Below are 17,946 nucleotides of genomic sequence, written 5' to 3'. Positions count from 1 at the left end.
AATTTGTGCCGATTGTTGATTTACCACAACAAATTCACAACCACATACTTGTACATACATATCTAAAAGTGTATAAACGCTATATTAACATGCTCTTTTGAGTATTTTGCACATACACACTGTTTTTTTTTTACTTATTAATATTATTTGCACTTATTTATATTGCTTCCATTATTGTTATAATTATTAATTGCGGCTGTATTTTTTCGTTTAAATTTCTCCAACTATTTGCACCTTCATACTCGTATTACTCCTATCGCCCAGCACCCCTCATGCACCTAACCCCCCATCATTTATCTTTTTAGTACACTCGCTCGCTCTCGAGCTCCCATAACACATTTTTTACACTCTCATTCGCATATTCTCGCGCACCCGCTGCTGCTCTCGCCACATGCACTGTGTATACTCGTTACTGGCTGGCTGTGTCCCTGCTTACTCAATCATATGCTTTTTGCCGCCGCCAATTACTCTGGCGCCGTATTTAGTTAGTCAGCAAGCGTGAAACCTCCAAGTTTGTGTTTTGGGGCAAACGGTCAATAGAAACGCGAAAAAAGTATATGAAAGAAAAAATCACATCGAACAAATCGAGCGAAAGTACTTTTAAAGTGAGACATTTTAAATAAAACGTTCGCTATATCTTTGTGACTAAACTATAGAAACAACAATAATAAATACTTTGAGGTTAATAAATATGCATGTGAGACGGTGAACAACTGAGAAGTGCGTTTGTGTGTGTGTTAGTTAATCAGCTGATTTTTCGTTGCTCGCCCACTGGTTAGTAGAGAAAACTGTACATAACAAGCTTGCAAACACAATTTAAACTTTTTTTTGTTGATTTTGACCTATAACCAGCTTCATTCGTCGTTAAAAATTAATTGTACAACGTGTATAAAAATTTTTACTACCTTTGGGCTGGGAATTTATTGGCAAATAGCGCGTGTGTACGTGAGTATGCCAACTTTTTCGCTACATCCACCGTCTGCCATATTGCTCAGACAAAACCCAAAATAATTGTTCGAGTGCAAAATAATAAAGCTATCTTGTGTGGAATTATTAGAAACACCAACAAAAAAAAGAGAAACAAATGTGCCGATTCAAATAAGTACAAATAGGTTGAATTATCAATATGTTGCGCTGATTAATGTCAATAATAAAACAAAGTGCAGGTGTTTGTAGACAATCCCAAATATATACACATATGTATGTATGTATATCCAAGAAGCATTTAAATAATACATTTGTGCCGTGTGGTGTGGTGGGCTTAAAAGCCGTTCAACCAGTTTGGAATATTATTAATATACACTTCATGGAAAACGTTCATACATACAAGCACACATATGGACGTAATGCAATTAGAGCAGTAAATATGCTATACTTTAGTCTACTGTGTTATTGATTTTAAAATGTACAAAACGCTTTTGGCTGCCTTCTTGACTGAAATACTGCTATATATACATACATATGGTATGTATATGTGTGTGTAGTAAATCCATATGTTTTCTATGAAATCAATTTGTATTATAAATGTGATTTTAAAATTTTTATAAGTCTCTTTGTACCGCAGTTACTTTTCACACATTTTTTTTTTAAATGATTTTTTCAAACGCTTCACGCACATACATGCATACATTTGTGATTATAATTCAGAATATGATAAGTACATATGTACACAATCATAAATATAAATTGTGATTAGAGACATTGAGTAGCTTTTTACAACAAATACATATTCATAAGAATAAAACCGCACACTATCCAGTTGCTTTAAGAGAAAACTAAATTTGCATACAAACATACATACATATACATATTATATATTAAACAAAACAAAAAAGTGTTTAGCAACGATTCGCGTAATGTGTACTATAATTTTGTTGCGGAACTTCTAGAAGGTTCTCCAGATTAAGAAAATATATATATGTATGTACTTGTATATATAGTTGCCGAAGACTTATGGTTTTTGAGATATTTGCATTTGAAGTTCAAAAATGTATAATAAATTTTACACTTATATTTTTAACTTTTATATCCACTAACACTTCACTAATTCGTTTTTACACATTTTCTTTATATAATTCAATAGTCTGACTTGCAAACCTGATCTTAAGTCTCGAAATTTGTCACAAAAAAACATTACGGATCGTTCTGAAAACTTCTTCGTTCTACCCAAAATCAAAATGGAGAGTATTTTGTCCTTGATCTAAGCACTCTAAAAATGTAGAATCGGTTATCGAATCCGCCAACCAGTCAGATATGCTAATAATACTCTTTTAGTTTTTTTCTATATACTTGTATACCATATTTAACATACATACATACATCTCTGTCAAGAATAAAAGTATAGTTACATTTTAGCTAACTACATTTCGTTCATCTAACATTTCTTTACTTATAACTTCGAAACTCTTTTTTTCACTTCCAGGTCTATGGGTATTTTACTGCCACCCGTCTCACAGGTGACCAACACACGCATCAATTTGACACAACATCATCGCAATCGCAGCTTGGACAGCGCCTTGCAGCGCATACCGGAGGTGAGTAGATACCAAACAAAGCAAATAAAATTATAAAATAAATATGAACAACATAAAATGTCAAAAATGATTTCATCGACGGTTGAATGAACATGAACCTGCCACACAGGAAACATTCGAAGCCCTGCGTAGGCGTCAGTGACACGCAAGCAATTTGTGCGAGTACACTTCACTTCTAGGGCTATTTCAAATTGCAATGGCAAAATGAGCGAGCTTAGTGACTAAAAAAAAATTACAATAACAATAAAAAAAGCTGACAGGAAGTTAAATCTGTAAAAAGAATTATTTCTTTATTTATTTTAACCTTGTCAAGAAAAGAGCATGCATTAGTGTCATATGCTAAATTAACGCAATGTATTTGAGATTCTGCAAAAACGAAGTTTTGTGCAAAATTTTGTATAATAATAACAGCTTAATAAAATCTGCAGAATGGAATTTTTTGCAATGCAATATACATAGTATGTACGTATGTAGTGGGGGGGTGAGGGGTGGAGCGAAAAAAAAATTTGTTTTTGCTTAGCCTGAGAGTAAAATCAGTAGATTATAAAAAAAAAAAATTTTTGGACAAAAAAAAAAAAATTTTAACATCTACAAGTAGAGGCATTTAAACACATCAAAGTAAATTTCGAGTTAAAATTTTATTTGGACAAGAAAAAATAATTTTTGGTTTAAACTTTTCACATTTACATAAAAATTACCGAATGTGACGGTTTTTGACTGAAAATTTATTTTAACGCTTAAGGAAAGCATGTTGTCGTTTAAGACTTATTTTAAAACTTCAATAATAACCACAAAATTTTTTTTTAAGTCAATAACTTTTAATTGGCCAGAAGGAGAACTCACAGCTTTTATAACAGTTATCAAAAATTTTTAAGAAATAATAATTTTAACTCGAAAATTTACTTTAAAACTAAGTGGGCCGCCTCAAGATGTTAAACAAATTTTTTTTGTCCAAAAATTTTCTTTTATGATAATCTACAAGCTTTACCCTCAGGCTAAGCAATATAAGTGTTTTTCGCTCCACCCTAGTGTGTAGCAGTGTCACTTTTTTAATACTTTTTTTTGCTATATTTTGCATTTTGTTTGCTAGAATAAACTTGTATGGTTTCATGGTGCGCTTTTTCTTCTCGCTTTCGGTTTATTTATGTATTATAGAAATTCGCACAAGCTACAAGTTTGATTATCTTATATTGCATTTCATGTATAAGAATCTATATTGTTGTTTGATTATTTTATATTGCATTTTATGTATAAGAATCTATATTGTTGTCTTTGGCAAAATTTTTTTTTGTTTATTTAACGAAACCGGTGAATAGAAATTACCAAAGTGATTAGAGTTGTTCTAGAGTCTTGTTGTGTTTCGCGGAATCCCCTCACAGATAAAACCCCATATTCACTTATATATTTATGTATATCATTCTATTCGAGTTTATTATTAGTCATTTAATGTGTCACAAAAATTGTTTGCAATTACTTTTATCGGACCATCGTACTAATTACGAAATTCTCTTTTGTATATTTCGGCAGGTTGAAGTCTCATCGCCCAATTCGGAGAGCGAGAATACATTCTGCACCCCATCCATTCTGGGCACTACTATGTGCTCGAAAATCGTCACGACTGCAGCCAATGTAACAGCTGCCCTCACAACCACCACAACACCAGCGCTGACGTCATCATTAACACCTTCGCCGCCATCCTCGTTATCGGCTACGCCTGCTAGAGTATCGACCATAACAGGTGGTTTAATGGACTCAGTGTCTGCTGCCCCAATTGCAGCTATGACCACAGAGCCCACAGCCAGCAATAGCAACAACATAAATATAAGCATTAACAACAGTAGTATTGGTATTGGTGGTGGCGGTGCTATTGCAATTGGTACGTCTAGTTAGCGTTTACACTTTGACCAAGTCTCATTAGCGTGTTTATTTTTCAATTATTTCGTTGTTATTTATTTATTTTTCTGCAGTCGAGTCCTGCCCAACGTTACGCATTCGTCCTAAGTCCAGTGAGGCAACGACACGTTGTGGAGTGGTGCCGCTTGCAGGTGCGGCATCGTGCAGTAATCACAGCAACAACACCAGCAGCAATAATAGTAACGGCAGTAGTAGTAGCAGTAAGAAGCGTGAGGATCTCACCAGTCTCGGATCCGATGATTCAGGTGAGCAGCAACTATGGATGAAGTGTGTTTGTATATACATAGTTGCAAGAAACGGGAAATCCGCTTTCATAAAACGACTTGCTTGTGACCTCTAATCTGTATAGATAGGTTTTCTTTCCTTAAAGTCAATTTTTTGTCGGTTTTGATTTCATTGCCATTAGCAAAATGATTCAGGAAATTCATGTTGCCAGATTGAACATTTTTATTATTGTTATAATAATAATACAATCTAATAACATTCAATTAAACCTCTCCTTCAGAAATAAATAATTTTGAATTCCGTTGCACACGCTTGTACTACACAATACCACATACTCACAATTCTACAAAATGTCTGTCAAACAAAACTGTACAAATATGTTTTAAATTTTCTCATACCAAAAAACAGGCATAATTTGTGGTTCCGATTCGGATCAAATTTCTCTCAATCGCATACGTCACTCACACGAATCACTGGACTCGGGGGAAATGGACGCCGAAGAGGAATGCATAGACATGCTCGAAACAACTTCTATGGATGAGGAATATGGTATGCTACAGTCGGACTTAATATTTTATCCATCCGGCGAAACAGACTGTCGAACGCTACGTCCATCACGCAAACAGAAACAACTTCAACAACAACAAAATCACGACAAACACCTGCGAAGCACAACTACCGATGCGGATGTTCTGGGCGCCGCTGAAGATGACAGTGACGCGGATGACAGTGACGTCAAAGCAGCAGCACAACTATCCGAACGTATGCGCTATCGCGAATTGAACATGTCACAGGCAGCATTGAATTTGGAACGTACGAATAGTGATACACCTACAGCTCTAAATGTCGATGTGGCCACACCCACAGCTGATACGGTGGATGCTGCAACACCAGTATCGACACAGCCGAACCCACTATTAACTTCAACGAGCTCTACGAATGTCGCTACAACACCACAACCCACACAGTCAGCGAAGACACAAAAAATCGCAGATGGCGCAGGAGTTGGCACTGTTGCTGAACCGCAGAAAAAGAGCTTCTTTGGTGCAACTAAGAATGCTTTTTTCCGTACCGCACAAAGCATAAGAGATAATCACGACAAAAAGAATGCAGCAAAGAATAAGAGCGATGAAAACACTGGCAACACGGGTGCCAGCACAGTTCCGGACCAAGTAAAATCGCCAACAGATATATCGAAGAAGAAAGAATTCTTTAGCCTGATCACATCGAATTCGTTAAAGAAAGCTGCCGCCGCGGCAGCTGCAGCTGCGGCCGCTGCTACTTCTGCGCAACCATCCGCTTCCAATACGCCAGCCGCCACTCCGTCGGCCGATTCAACACCAGTTGAGCCGAAATATCCAAAATTTCCATCTTTAGTGTCTTCCGCGATAGAAAGTGTGGAGAAGAAAACCTGTGCTGCTACAGAAGGTACGGAGAGAACACTTAATCTGCCCCTCCCTGGGCTCGGAGCTTCCTCTTTGTCAACTTCTATTGCAAAATCGGCTTCCATCTCTTCTTTAAACAAGTTAAAAGTTCCAGGTGTAGTAAAATGCTTTATCAAGGAGCGTCCGACCAACAACGAGCAATTGCAAAAGACTGAAAAAGGCCCCAGTGGACTGCTAAGATTTTTCGAATCTCCCGTCTTCAACATACACTTTGCTATACACTATCTATTCTATTCGAAAGAACCCGGTGTGCTCAGCTTTATTGGTAATAAGATATTCAGTTTCCCCGACCAAGAGGTAGACCTCTATATGCCACAGTTAATTGTCATGTACATACAAATGGATGAATTGGCCGAAGTGCTCGATCCCTATTTGACAATACGTTGTCGCAAGTCGGTGGACTTTTCATTGAAATGCCTCTGGCTACTTGAATCCTACAACTATCAATTCGACTCACTAGGCAATGGATCACGAAAATCACAACTAGCCCTCATGAAGGAAATCTATTCGAAAAAAGAACGTAAAGTATTGAGTAAATCGGACGCTAAGGAGCTGCCGCCAGCAGTAGGCGGAGCTGTAGCTGCCGCAGCTGTTTCACCGTTGACAAAAAAGACACACCATCGTTCTCAATCTGACGCCACACTACTGTTAAGTGATTCACGACGCCACCCCTCATCCATCGCATTAAGCATATCAAATCGCCACTACCAACAGCCGCCATACACAACGCAAACTCTGCCGCTGATACCGCCCAAGTTGTGTTTAGGTGACTTGACCTCTGGGCGAGCCTTCGACAATGGTTGTACCTGCTTCGATAGCGTACGCGGCCAGGTGAGTGCTATCACATTCAATTTAGTTCCAATGACATTCTTGTCCCATATTGTGGATATTAATTAATAAATATAATTTTTCAACTTACCAGGTTAATGGCTTGCTTGGCCAGAAAACCGTGTGCTCATGCCACGCGCCTAAAACTGCCCCGGAGAAAGAGTTCATGAAAGCTCTGATAAATGTTGGCAAAAATATCACATCGCTGCCGTCCAAGGCGGAGAAAACCTCAGCGCTACGCATGTTTTTGAACCTGATCAACAAGAATCTGCCGGCTCGCGTTTGGCTTCCAATATTTTCCGACATTCCACACCATGTGGTGCGCATAACAGAGGAAAAGACTGCGGTGCTCAACTCAAAAGATAAGACGCCGTACATCATTTACGTTGAGGTGGTTGAGGTATCCGATATTTACTCATCACCTCTCATACCGAAGATGATGCCATCACTGCGACATACGAAGAGTGAGGAGCACTTGGAAGGCGCTTGCAGTCATCACCATCAAATGCATCAGCACAATCACGGCCACAACCATGTGAGTTGTAGCCGCACATCGAGTTGTAGCTCACATGGTGGCGCTGCCATTAGCGGTTCAAACTCCGGCTCGAGTTGTCGTCGTAAAAAGGAGAAACTGGTATCCGAGTCATCGTCCGTGGCATCGGATGCCCAAGCTTCAACAGCTGCCAGCGGCGATGGTGCACATGTATGCAACGCCCATGCAATAGGTCTCTCTCTTGGTGGCCTGCATTTAACCGAAGACGATGTGTGGTCGCAGGAGGACGACGAGATAACGGCTCAATACATGCATATGCGAAAATTAAGTGAACGAGATGCGGTCTCTCAAATGTCACTAGACTCCTGTGACTCAAGAGATCAAGGTATATATACGATAAATATTGACTTATAAAATATCTCTGGAAATAAAAATATCTTACACTAATTGCACACAATCTTCAGGCATTCCTGTTCTTTTCAATATTGGCGATGTGCGCACTCGCCACTGCAATAACTTAACCTGCGAAAACACAAAATCATTCAACAATGATCCCGAAGATCCCTCAGCGGCCGCTTTGAAGGTATGTACTTTATAAAAAAATTACTCATAGTGTAACAAAATAATTTTAACTAAATCGCAGGAGCCCTGGCATGAAAAGGAGCAACAGATACGCGAGTCATCACCTTACGGCCATTTGTCCAATTGGCGCCTGCTCTCGGTAATTGTCAAATGTGGCGACGATTTGCGACAGGAGCTCATGGCTACGCAACTTTTGCAGGTTTGTAAAAAACTTCAGCTTAAACATTCCTAAAAACACTTCCATTTTAAATGTTCAATTTCTCTTCGCTTTAGATGTTCAAAATCATCTGGCAGGAGGAAAATGTCGATCTCTGGGTGCGACCATATAAAATTGTTTGCTTATCCAGCGACAGCGGTCTGATAGAGCCAATACTGAACACGGTGTCACTGCATCAAATCAAAAAGAATTCTAATAAATCGTTACGCGATTATTTCATAGACGAGTATGGCTCACCAGATGGCGAACTGTTTCGTGCGGCACAAAAGAATTTTGTGCAAAGTTGTGCCGCTTACTGTTTGATATCGTATTTACTGCAAGTGAAGGACCGGTGTGTGATTAGTTAATTTAATTTTTAAAGTATCAAATTAATCCTTTTTTTATTTGTATAAAACAGGCACAATGGCAACATTTTACTGCATTCAGACGGTCACATTATCCATATAGACTTTGGATTTATACTGAGCATATCGCCGAAAAATTTGGGTAAGAAGAATATAAAATAAATAGAAAAATAGTTGTGGTTGCTAGTCGTAATGCAGACCACAACCCAACCACACTGCCCTTCAGACATCTTTCGTTATTCATTTCCCAAGTATAACATTCGAAAAACTGTATTATTAAGGTTCTCGTTTTATGTTATTTTAACATTTACGCCGCTTTTACCACTTTCAGGCTTTGAGCAATCTCCATTTAAATTGACACCCGAATTCGTTGACGTCATGGGTGGTACGAGTTCAGAGCTGTGGAAGGAGTTCAATCACTTATTGCTTGTTGGCATGATGTCGGCACGCAAGCACATGGATCGAATCATAAATTTTGTGGAAATAATGCGTAGCAGTAAGTTGTAGTGCACGCTCCCAATTACAAAAGCGCAACCAATTATTTAACATCTTCTATTTTATTTCAGATGCACAATTGCCGTGCTTCAAAAACGGTTGCTCCGGCACCGTACAGAATCTCCGAAAACGATTCCACATGAATTTGACCGAACAGGAAATGGAACGAAAAGTAGAGCAACTCGTACAGGACTCACTCAAGAGCCTCTCCACAAAGTTATACGATGGCTATCAATACTATACGAATGGTATATTGTGAGAAAGGTTTTTCATGAAAATTTAAAGCGAAACTAACATGAAACACCAAACGCTTGCTGCTGCGTAGGCCGAGTTGCAGTTGCAGCAAATGAAAACTTACATACAAACAAATACATAAATGTCAAGTGAGCGAATGAATAGTGCATGGCGCTTGGCAGCGTTGACACCAGCGGCCAAGCCGTCACAGATATGTTGGGTAGCAGTGGCTACCGTACACCATTGTTTTGTATGTATTATATGTATTTTGTGTAGATATTTTTAGAAAGGAAAAAAGAAATCAAAATAAGAATATGTCGTTGTGACTGACAAATTAACTGACTTAATTGACTGACTGTAGTTTTGTTAGATAATGTGAATGCAAACAAGAAGAATACTAGTGCTAGCTATTACATGTGTCACCCCGAAGGGTAAAGCTATGCTTTGCGAGTTTTCAGCACCGAAAGTTTCTTCTTCACTACTGTATACTGTATACCTTCCTTTTTTGTATATACATATATATATATATATATGCAAATATAGTAAATATTTAAAAATCAACATACATACATTAAAATAATATAGTAATTAGTTTTTAGTGTACTATGTTTATATGAATGTATTGTTGTGTGTTGCTTAAAACAATAATAGTGTGAGTAATATGTGTAAATACACTTGAATTGCATATTTTGAATGAAAACAAACAAAAAACAGAGTGTGCAAATTTATATGTATATATTTATATATGTGTTAACCACATTCAATACGGCTGAGTTGGCCGGAAATAAAATATTAAACAAATCATCAATACATTTGAATACATTTCCATGTAAAATATATGAATTTGTACTTTTACTTTAGCTAGATCTGCTTTTTCGTTATCGTCTGTACGAAAGCATAAGTTTAGACATTAATTTCCGTGGTTTCAAATAGAGCTTTAGAAGAGTTGTGTTTTAGCAAAGGAACAGTTTGAAAAGCGCTAATTTTATTTTTATTCTAATCGTAAAGAAAATATATTTTTGAGACATTTCCTTTCATTACAGAAATGTACAGTTATTTATTAGCAAGTCGACGATTGATCGCCTAAAAGTTTACGACTTGTAGCTTTCAGACACACTTTTGCGTTTTAGTAGCTCAACTATAAGCCAAGGTAAATTCTGAGCCAGTGAACCATTTTGAGTTCACTGAATATTTACATATTTTTAATTATAATTTTTAAAGAAGTTTAATGGTTTAAAATCGCGAGCCGGATATTTATTTTCTTATGTATTGTATAGTATTAATTTTTTGTTTTTAATTATTCAAAATTGATATCTGCCAGCATTCACGGTTCACATCGCCACACGTACATATGTATGTATTTTATATTGAAATTTATAATAAAATGTATGTGTATATATATAGTATTAATACCAAAATACGAAAATATTTGTTTTAAAATGGTCGAAAATGTCGTAAAAATGCAAAAATAAATGCGTTTATTACCGCCTTATATACATATGTATGTACATTCAATATAATTTAATATAAGAGATAATGTGAAAAAATATACATATAACTGTACATACTTACGAATAAATTTTCCGACAATGTCCCGCTCGTGTTTACTCTCTAATGGCTACTTTTTTATGAGATAAAACAAACTTTCTGTACATACATATATAAAAACATTTTATAGATTAGAAATATGCGTTTAATGAATAGTAATTAAAAAATAATATAATTTAGTAATAAATAGCTAAAATATTCAATATAATATATAAAGAACGTTTCAAACAGTTTAATAACTGTATGCACACTTTTAAATTTATAGTATACAATTACTTGAAGAAACTGCTAGTAAGCAGGAGAAAAGTTGCGCGCTTAAAGTGCCAGCAGAAATAAAAAAATGCAAAAACAACAAAAAACTCTAAAAGGAATTAAACCGAACTAAAAAGAAATAGCAGTAACGTAAAACGGAAAAAGTTTGTATGTCACGTTTAACGGTGACTAGACTAGACTATTTAATGCATTGAAAACTAAGTACTAAATGTTTGTAATTATTACTTGAGATATTAACTTTTTCCTACATCATAAAAAGCATAAACAATATAATTAATTATTAAATCGTTTGACGCGAACTAGTATAATAAGCAGTCTTATAAATTCGAACTACAATATATTTAAAGCAAAAAATAATATATTTATAAATAAGTGAAATCTTTGTAAAACTTTCCATTCAAAATCATATATCTTCGACATTGAAAACAATCAAAATAGAAATGTTAAGGATATTCGCGTACGCCCAACGTAACATATGACACACACATACACTCGCATACGTTCATATGAAACTCTTGCAATTGTAAAAAGTGCACTATTTTCTCCTACAATCCTTTTTTTAACTTCCCTGAACGTCTAACAATACCGTTATTAATTAAAGGAGATGTGAATATTTTATTTTTAAATATATTTGTAAGACGTAACAATATGAATGTATATAATAATATTTTAATTTGCTAAGCCTTCAATATCCATACATATGTACCTATGTACACAAGTATATTATATACTAAATGTATACAATTTGCCTATTATTATAAAATATGAATGAAACGCCAATAATACATACATACATGCATAGTTATTACATGCATATTTACTTACAACTGTACGAATTGAATTTTTGAGCATAAAAGAAAATCGCCTATAAAATAAAACGCAACGTAATTTTGCAATTCATTCAACAAAAAAAAACGAAATAAATTGAAATTTTTTATAAACACACATATATTTGAGTTTGTTCTCTTCGTTTGTTCTCTTCGTTTGTTTTTGTTTTTACTTTTATAATTATTTCATTTTTTAGGAATGAAGCTAGCTTTGGGTACAACTACCGCTGTACATCCAGGTGAAAACAGTTCTCATAAATAGTTAGCAAATAGTCCTCTTAAATTATATTAGAAAACATAATTTAATTATAATACCAAATTTTTTTTGGGAATTTGCTATTATTATTATTTAGGCTACTGTTTTTTATTTCAACATTTTATATACATATGTACGTAACTATATATATTTGTTTCCAAAATTATATATTTATTAATATTATATATTCTCTGCTTTAACTCCACAATTTTTGCCAATCGGTTTTTGTCTTCCGCAACATTTGTCATTGCAACATGTTGCCAGCAGCATTATCTTCAATAGATGCACAATTCTGTGCTCCTGATAGTTTACGTGCACCTGCTGAGAGCAAACGTGCGTCGTATCACATTATCTATAGCCTACTTTGAGGCGCATTTACATGAAGTAAAATTTATGGGTTTTGTTTTATTTATTAAAAATTCTAATAGAAATACTAAATCGCATATTCTTGGTTGTGTAATTACAAAGTGTTGTTGGCTCTTATTGTTGTTAGGCAGCGAGTTATATACATACAATATAAAATATTATTACATGTGTATATAAATGAATATGGATGCTTGTACATATGTTTGAGAGTGTGTTGACAGCTATAAAGGCGCATGTATGTATGAAAATTAATTGTTAATTCTATGGAGAAATGGAAAATGGGTTTGACCATTACCGTTAAAACGAAGATAAACGTGGAAAAGCATTTAAAAAAGCAAAAACCAAAATAAATGCCGCAATTAAAGTTAAATGAACTATATACATAAATAAGTAAGCGTTATCTACATAAGTGTGCTGGTCCGCTATAAGCTTAAGTACCTTCATGCAAAGAATATAAATAAATAAATACAAGAGCATTTAACACTAGTAGTATTGCGATTTAAAGTAAGTGGGTTTTGATTTTCATTATAAACCTTATACACTTTGTTTTGATTTATTTACTTTTCCTCAGGAGTTTTATTTTATGCGAAAAATAATACGTTTGAGTACAAATGCGGACAATATTTTAATTTAAATGAATTTTAAAGTATTTAACGCTAGAACTAGATTATATTATTTTTGTTCGGCAATGTGTTTATTTTAACTGTATATGTATATAGTATATCCAGCAACAGAAAAATAATATTAAATTTAATTGAATAATTTTTACATGATTTTACAGTAGGAAAAGTACCGTTTGGTCACAAAACACTTCCAACTAGTCAGAAAATACATTTTTCTTTTAAATAAGGGTATATAGGTATATATATACTTTTAAAATTTTAAAAAGAATCCAAAAATTTTCCTCTTTTTAGGCTGTCACACTAGGTGTGTCCCTTGAAATGTCTCTTTGCTATTAATTTTATTTTCCAAATCTATATATATGTATTTATATATACATATGTATATATAAGAATACAGTCAACTTTTTGAGGGAAAAAATTAAATATTTTTCGAGTTACAAGTGATCTCCAAGGGCGCTAAAGAAAACTATTGCTGTCTCTAGCCTTCTCCGTGGTTTAAACATAAAACAAAAATTCTCCACGAGACGGTAATGTCCGTACAATGACCGACGGTCGGAAAAAAATAAAAAATTGACAAAATGGCGGCATAAAAAAGTGGAATTTTACACAAAATGCTGGTCATTTTTAACCGGCCAAAACTCGATTTTTGATCAGAACAAAAACTGGTAGGTCATTGTATTAAGAACTATATACAGAACATGCGGAAAAAATTATAATTATTAATTTACTTTTATATCAAAAATACTTAAATTTTATCACATTGTAAGCCTCAACACAAAAAAGTATTTAGTTCAAAAAAAGTATAATAGGAAACAAGTAAAACAAAATAATAGTTCAGGAAGTCCGTAGCTTTTCTGTTTATTTTTTGTTGTTTTGTTTGTTTTTTAATCCTTACATTTAAGTTAATTTCGCGTTTATTTAAGCTACTATCAAATTATTAACTGTTAAAAACCATACTTGATAAAAAAAACTAATTAACTGAACCACTCTTCCAAGTGCCAAACCTTCATTCTTGTGACCGAAGGAGATATCTTATCAAAATATAAGACCTTTATTCAAATAGCAATAAAACATATACATATGTATATGTACATATGTATATGCAATACCCAAGGGAAACCTCCAATTGCATAATACATTCATTAACCGATAGTAAATCCAGTTAATCCAATCAATAATATTCATATACGCCACATACATACATACATACATGCATTCATACATAAATAATAAGACGTTAATCGTTCGAAAGCTACGCTCTTTTATAAATCTAATCACCTTTGCTTGCCTCCATCGTACTTGTCAAATCTTATCGCTAACCATCACTCGACCATAACTACAACTAACTACAATACAAACATACAAGCTAGCTAAACGCTTACTTAATTTTCATATTTACTACTCATCTTATCATCAAATATATGTCATACCAACAACACAAACTAAGTAAAGGATTCGGAACAAAAATAATAAAAAGAAAACATTTTTGACATTTTATACGATTTATAGCATGTATTAAGAAATGAGGAATTATTTTGTTCATCTTAGGTTAGGAACCAAATATTTTACAAAAACAACAAAAAAAAAATACTCATAAATGCAATGTGGCAAAGAGCTTTAGTTTTTATGCAATAGCAAACAAATGGCCAACTTCTGTGCAATCATGTTAACGATCTCGATGCACAAGTATATATATATTTATATGTATAGGTGTACAGAAGGGTGTCTCATAACATAAGGCTAAGCGCATAGTGGATTGAAGCAAAAAGCTATGATCGTTTTGCATTATGCGAGCGCGGTATAGTTTTATGAAAATTTTTGCCTTTAAGTTAATTTGAAATGTGTGCGAAAACAAAAAATAATATCTAATTTAAGAAATCGATATGAACAATATTTTTTAAGATTTACTTATTATTTTTACATTTATCAAACACGATTTGGTTGATTGTTTCAGTGCACAAATGTTACTTCAATTTACAAAAACAAATGATTGAGTGCTGAGACACCCTAATGTACATACATATTAAACTCTTGTAGGACCTACGGATGACGTAGAAATTTTCAAATTTAAATAAAATCAAATAATTGAAATAAATTGAAGAAAATTGAAGGAGAAGAAAGTGGTAAACGTGAATTGAATGTAGTTGAATGAAGCTCCAAATATAACTGGAATCTGTAAATATGTAATAGCAATATAAGATTTCATTATTAAATAATTACATAAATATATATAGTATATAAAAATTATAAATATTATTAAATAAATTGAAATGATATTAATGGTACAACTAATGCCATGTGAGTTTTTATTTGTAAGCGATTTAGTGAAGTTATGCATGAGCACGTGAGAAACAAATGATAGAAGTAAACTTGGAAGCTTTGTTCACGTGTCGACTTTCGATGTAGTTTTTAGGTTGTGATCAGAAACCGAATTTATAAGAACAATGTGGTGTGAGTGTTCTACTTTGCACGAGGTTCGAGTGCATTTCTAAGATGAAGATATCTCTGCTAAAAATACAGTAGATAAAGTTGACTGAAACGTGTAGGGTCCTTCATGTGTCGGATGAAATGAAGACCGGCGCATGAAATTGAAGGAGAACCGGTCAAGTTCTTAGAATAGAAACAAAACACAAGTTGGCGATTTGCTGATGAATAATTTAAATTTTTATTTGTTTATTATTGGTTATACACATACATATACAGTGACAATTATCAAAAGACCAAACGAAAGCCAACGACTCGGTAGAAATGAGCGGCCATATCAACTTTGACTACAAACATTTAACTGTAATAAACATGCTTCAATTAAATTTAACGATATCAATAAAAAGAAAAATAAACGTTAACTTCGGCTGCACCGTAGCTATAATACCCTTCACAGGTGAGTTTATTATAGCATAAACGGGTATGAAAAGATCTTTATCGTGTTTTTGATCGACAAGTTTGTATGACAGCTAAGAGTATATGCAGCGTTCCGATAACGGCGGTTCCGAGAAATGAGCTTCTTGGAGGGAAAAGGACGTGTGCAAAATTGCAAATCGCCTATATACAGACAGACGGACCGACATGGCTAAATCGACTCAGCTCGTCATGCTGAAACTTAATTTAAGCGGTTCAGGGTATGATAATTTTAAATACAAGCACCCAACAGCACAATACTGAACAATAGAATTTTTCAAAAAATTTTATGAAATCAAATGAGCGATAATCATGCCAATACCTAGGTGTTGGTCGAAATTCCACACATGATCAAACGTCTGCCACGCCTGTCTAAAATAAATACGAGTATAGCATGTACTTACGAATTTGAGCCCGTATTTACAGTTATCATTCGATAATTTAGAATCGAACTGTCACGTAATTCTTATCGAAATACCACAATTATTAATGCAGGATGTCGTAATCTGTCTGAATTAGGCGAACGTACAGAAAATAAATAGAAAATAAATATAAACAAATATTAGAATAACCCGTTATCTAAGCAAAATAATGCGCTTTTCACACATACACCGAGCAAACACTGGCTGCTAAAACTTCTAAGACGCCCCTCACCGCACTCACCCACTAACTTGTAACTTAACAAATGGAAGTTGAAATTTATTGTCGGTAGATCTGTACTTTAAATTCTTCTCGACATACGCGTACCGTTATTATGTATTGAATAATGCGACAGAGAAGTTCTGCGCAAAATCATATGATATTGTAGTCATTTATGACCGAAAGTGAAAGTATGAACTACACGATCCGTGTTCTCCCAGGTTGAACAGATCATGCGTGGTTAAAAAGTTGCAACATTTCAAACTGATGAAAGATGTCCGAGACGGAGAAAATAAATCAAAATAACCTTTAAAATATAGAAATATAATATTAGTCATAGCTCACCCATAACTTGTTTATAGTACTCTGGTCTGCACACTCATCTCAAATGCTTGGCTGATCGTCTCTCCCATTGTTGTGGACACTTTGATGTTACCGAACGTTTGATGGATCTCATAAGAAGTTTTTGCATGAGAACAAATACGTCTTTGGCATTTCTTCTTTGGCGACACATTTAAAAAACGACTTGCATAGTGGCAGTGCACAGTTGGGACCACTAAACCCTTTTAGGCGCTAAACTTTGGGCTACCTAACAGGTACAAAACTTGGAAGATCGCATCGCAGAAAGAGCTCGAGTCTGCAGCAAGAAGAGCTTCGAGGATGTGAATGAGCACTATGAATCATGATGAGTAAATATTTTCTGAGAAAAATAAGTACCAACGCTGAAACGCCCCCTTTTATTGCAAGAAGCTCGAATTACCGTAAGTTTGCGGTAAGCATGAAATTGATAACGAAGCAAGCAATCAAAAATCGGAATCCAACAGCACGGAAATACAACCAGAGGCTATTCTGAGACCAATCTGCCGATGTTACAACATAATTACATATGAACTCACGTGTGATTAAATAAGTAAGTTTGTATTTACAAAAAGTGACGATAACAAAAATACACACACATACATACCTACATGTATATTTATTTATATACACACATACATACATATGCACATGTGGAGATATGAGTATACCGAAGTGCTTGCCTATAACCATCGATATATGAAATCAAAAAGCTTTGATGATAAGTTGAGCGAACACTCGTACACACATCATTATCGCTTCGGAATGCAGAAATATACTGTAATATCTAAGTATACATATTTATTGGCATCGATTGGGGCTAGCGGAACTCCTGTTGAAGAATATGA

General features: G+C 34.6%; 1 protein-coding gene across 1 annotated transcript in view; it reads left to right on the top strand.

Moving 5' to 3' along the window:
- The window catches only part of fwd (phosphatidylinositol 4-kinase beta fwd), a 117,183-nt gene extending 105,104 nt beyond the window's left edge, over positions 1–12,079 (top strand). The window contains exons 3-13 of the mRNA XM_036364196.2: positions 2,423–2,534; positions 4,062–4,410; positions 4,502–4,693; positions 5,082–6,949; positions 7,041–7,824; positions 7,904–8,022; positions 8,083–8,220; positions 8,295–8,569; positions 8,636–8,724; positions 8,914–9,078; positions 9,149–12,079. Coding sequence (XP_036220089.2) covers positions 2,423–2,534; positions 4,062–4,410; positions 4,502–4,693; positions 5,082–6,949; positions 7,041–7,824; positions 7,904–8,022; positions 8,083–8,220; positions 8,295–8,569; positions 8,636–8,724; positions 8,914–9,078; positions 9,149–9,336 — 4,279 coding nt within the window. The 3' untranslated portion in view covers positions 9,337–12,079. The remainder of the gene's footprint in view (positions 1–2,422; positions 2,535–4,061; positions 4,411–4,501; positions 4,694–5,081; positions 6,950–7,040; positions 7,825–7,903; positions 8,023–8,082; positions 8,221–8,294; positions 8,570–8,635; positions 8,725–8,913; positions 9,079–9,148) is intronic.
- Positions 12,080–17,946: the final 5,867 nt, after the last annotated feature.

This window comes from Bactrocera oleae, chromosome 6 (genome assembly GCF_042242935.1).
Source record: "Bactrocera oleae isolate idBacOlea1 chromosome 6, idBacOlea1, whole genome shotgun sequence".
NCBI classification, from domain to species: Eukaryota; Metazoa; Arthropoda; class Insecta; order Diptera; family Tephritidae; genus Bactrocera; species Bactrocera oleae.
Note: the sequence above shows the minus strand (reverse complement) of the source record. Positions and strands in the feature narration are given on the sequence as shown.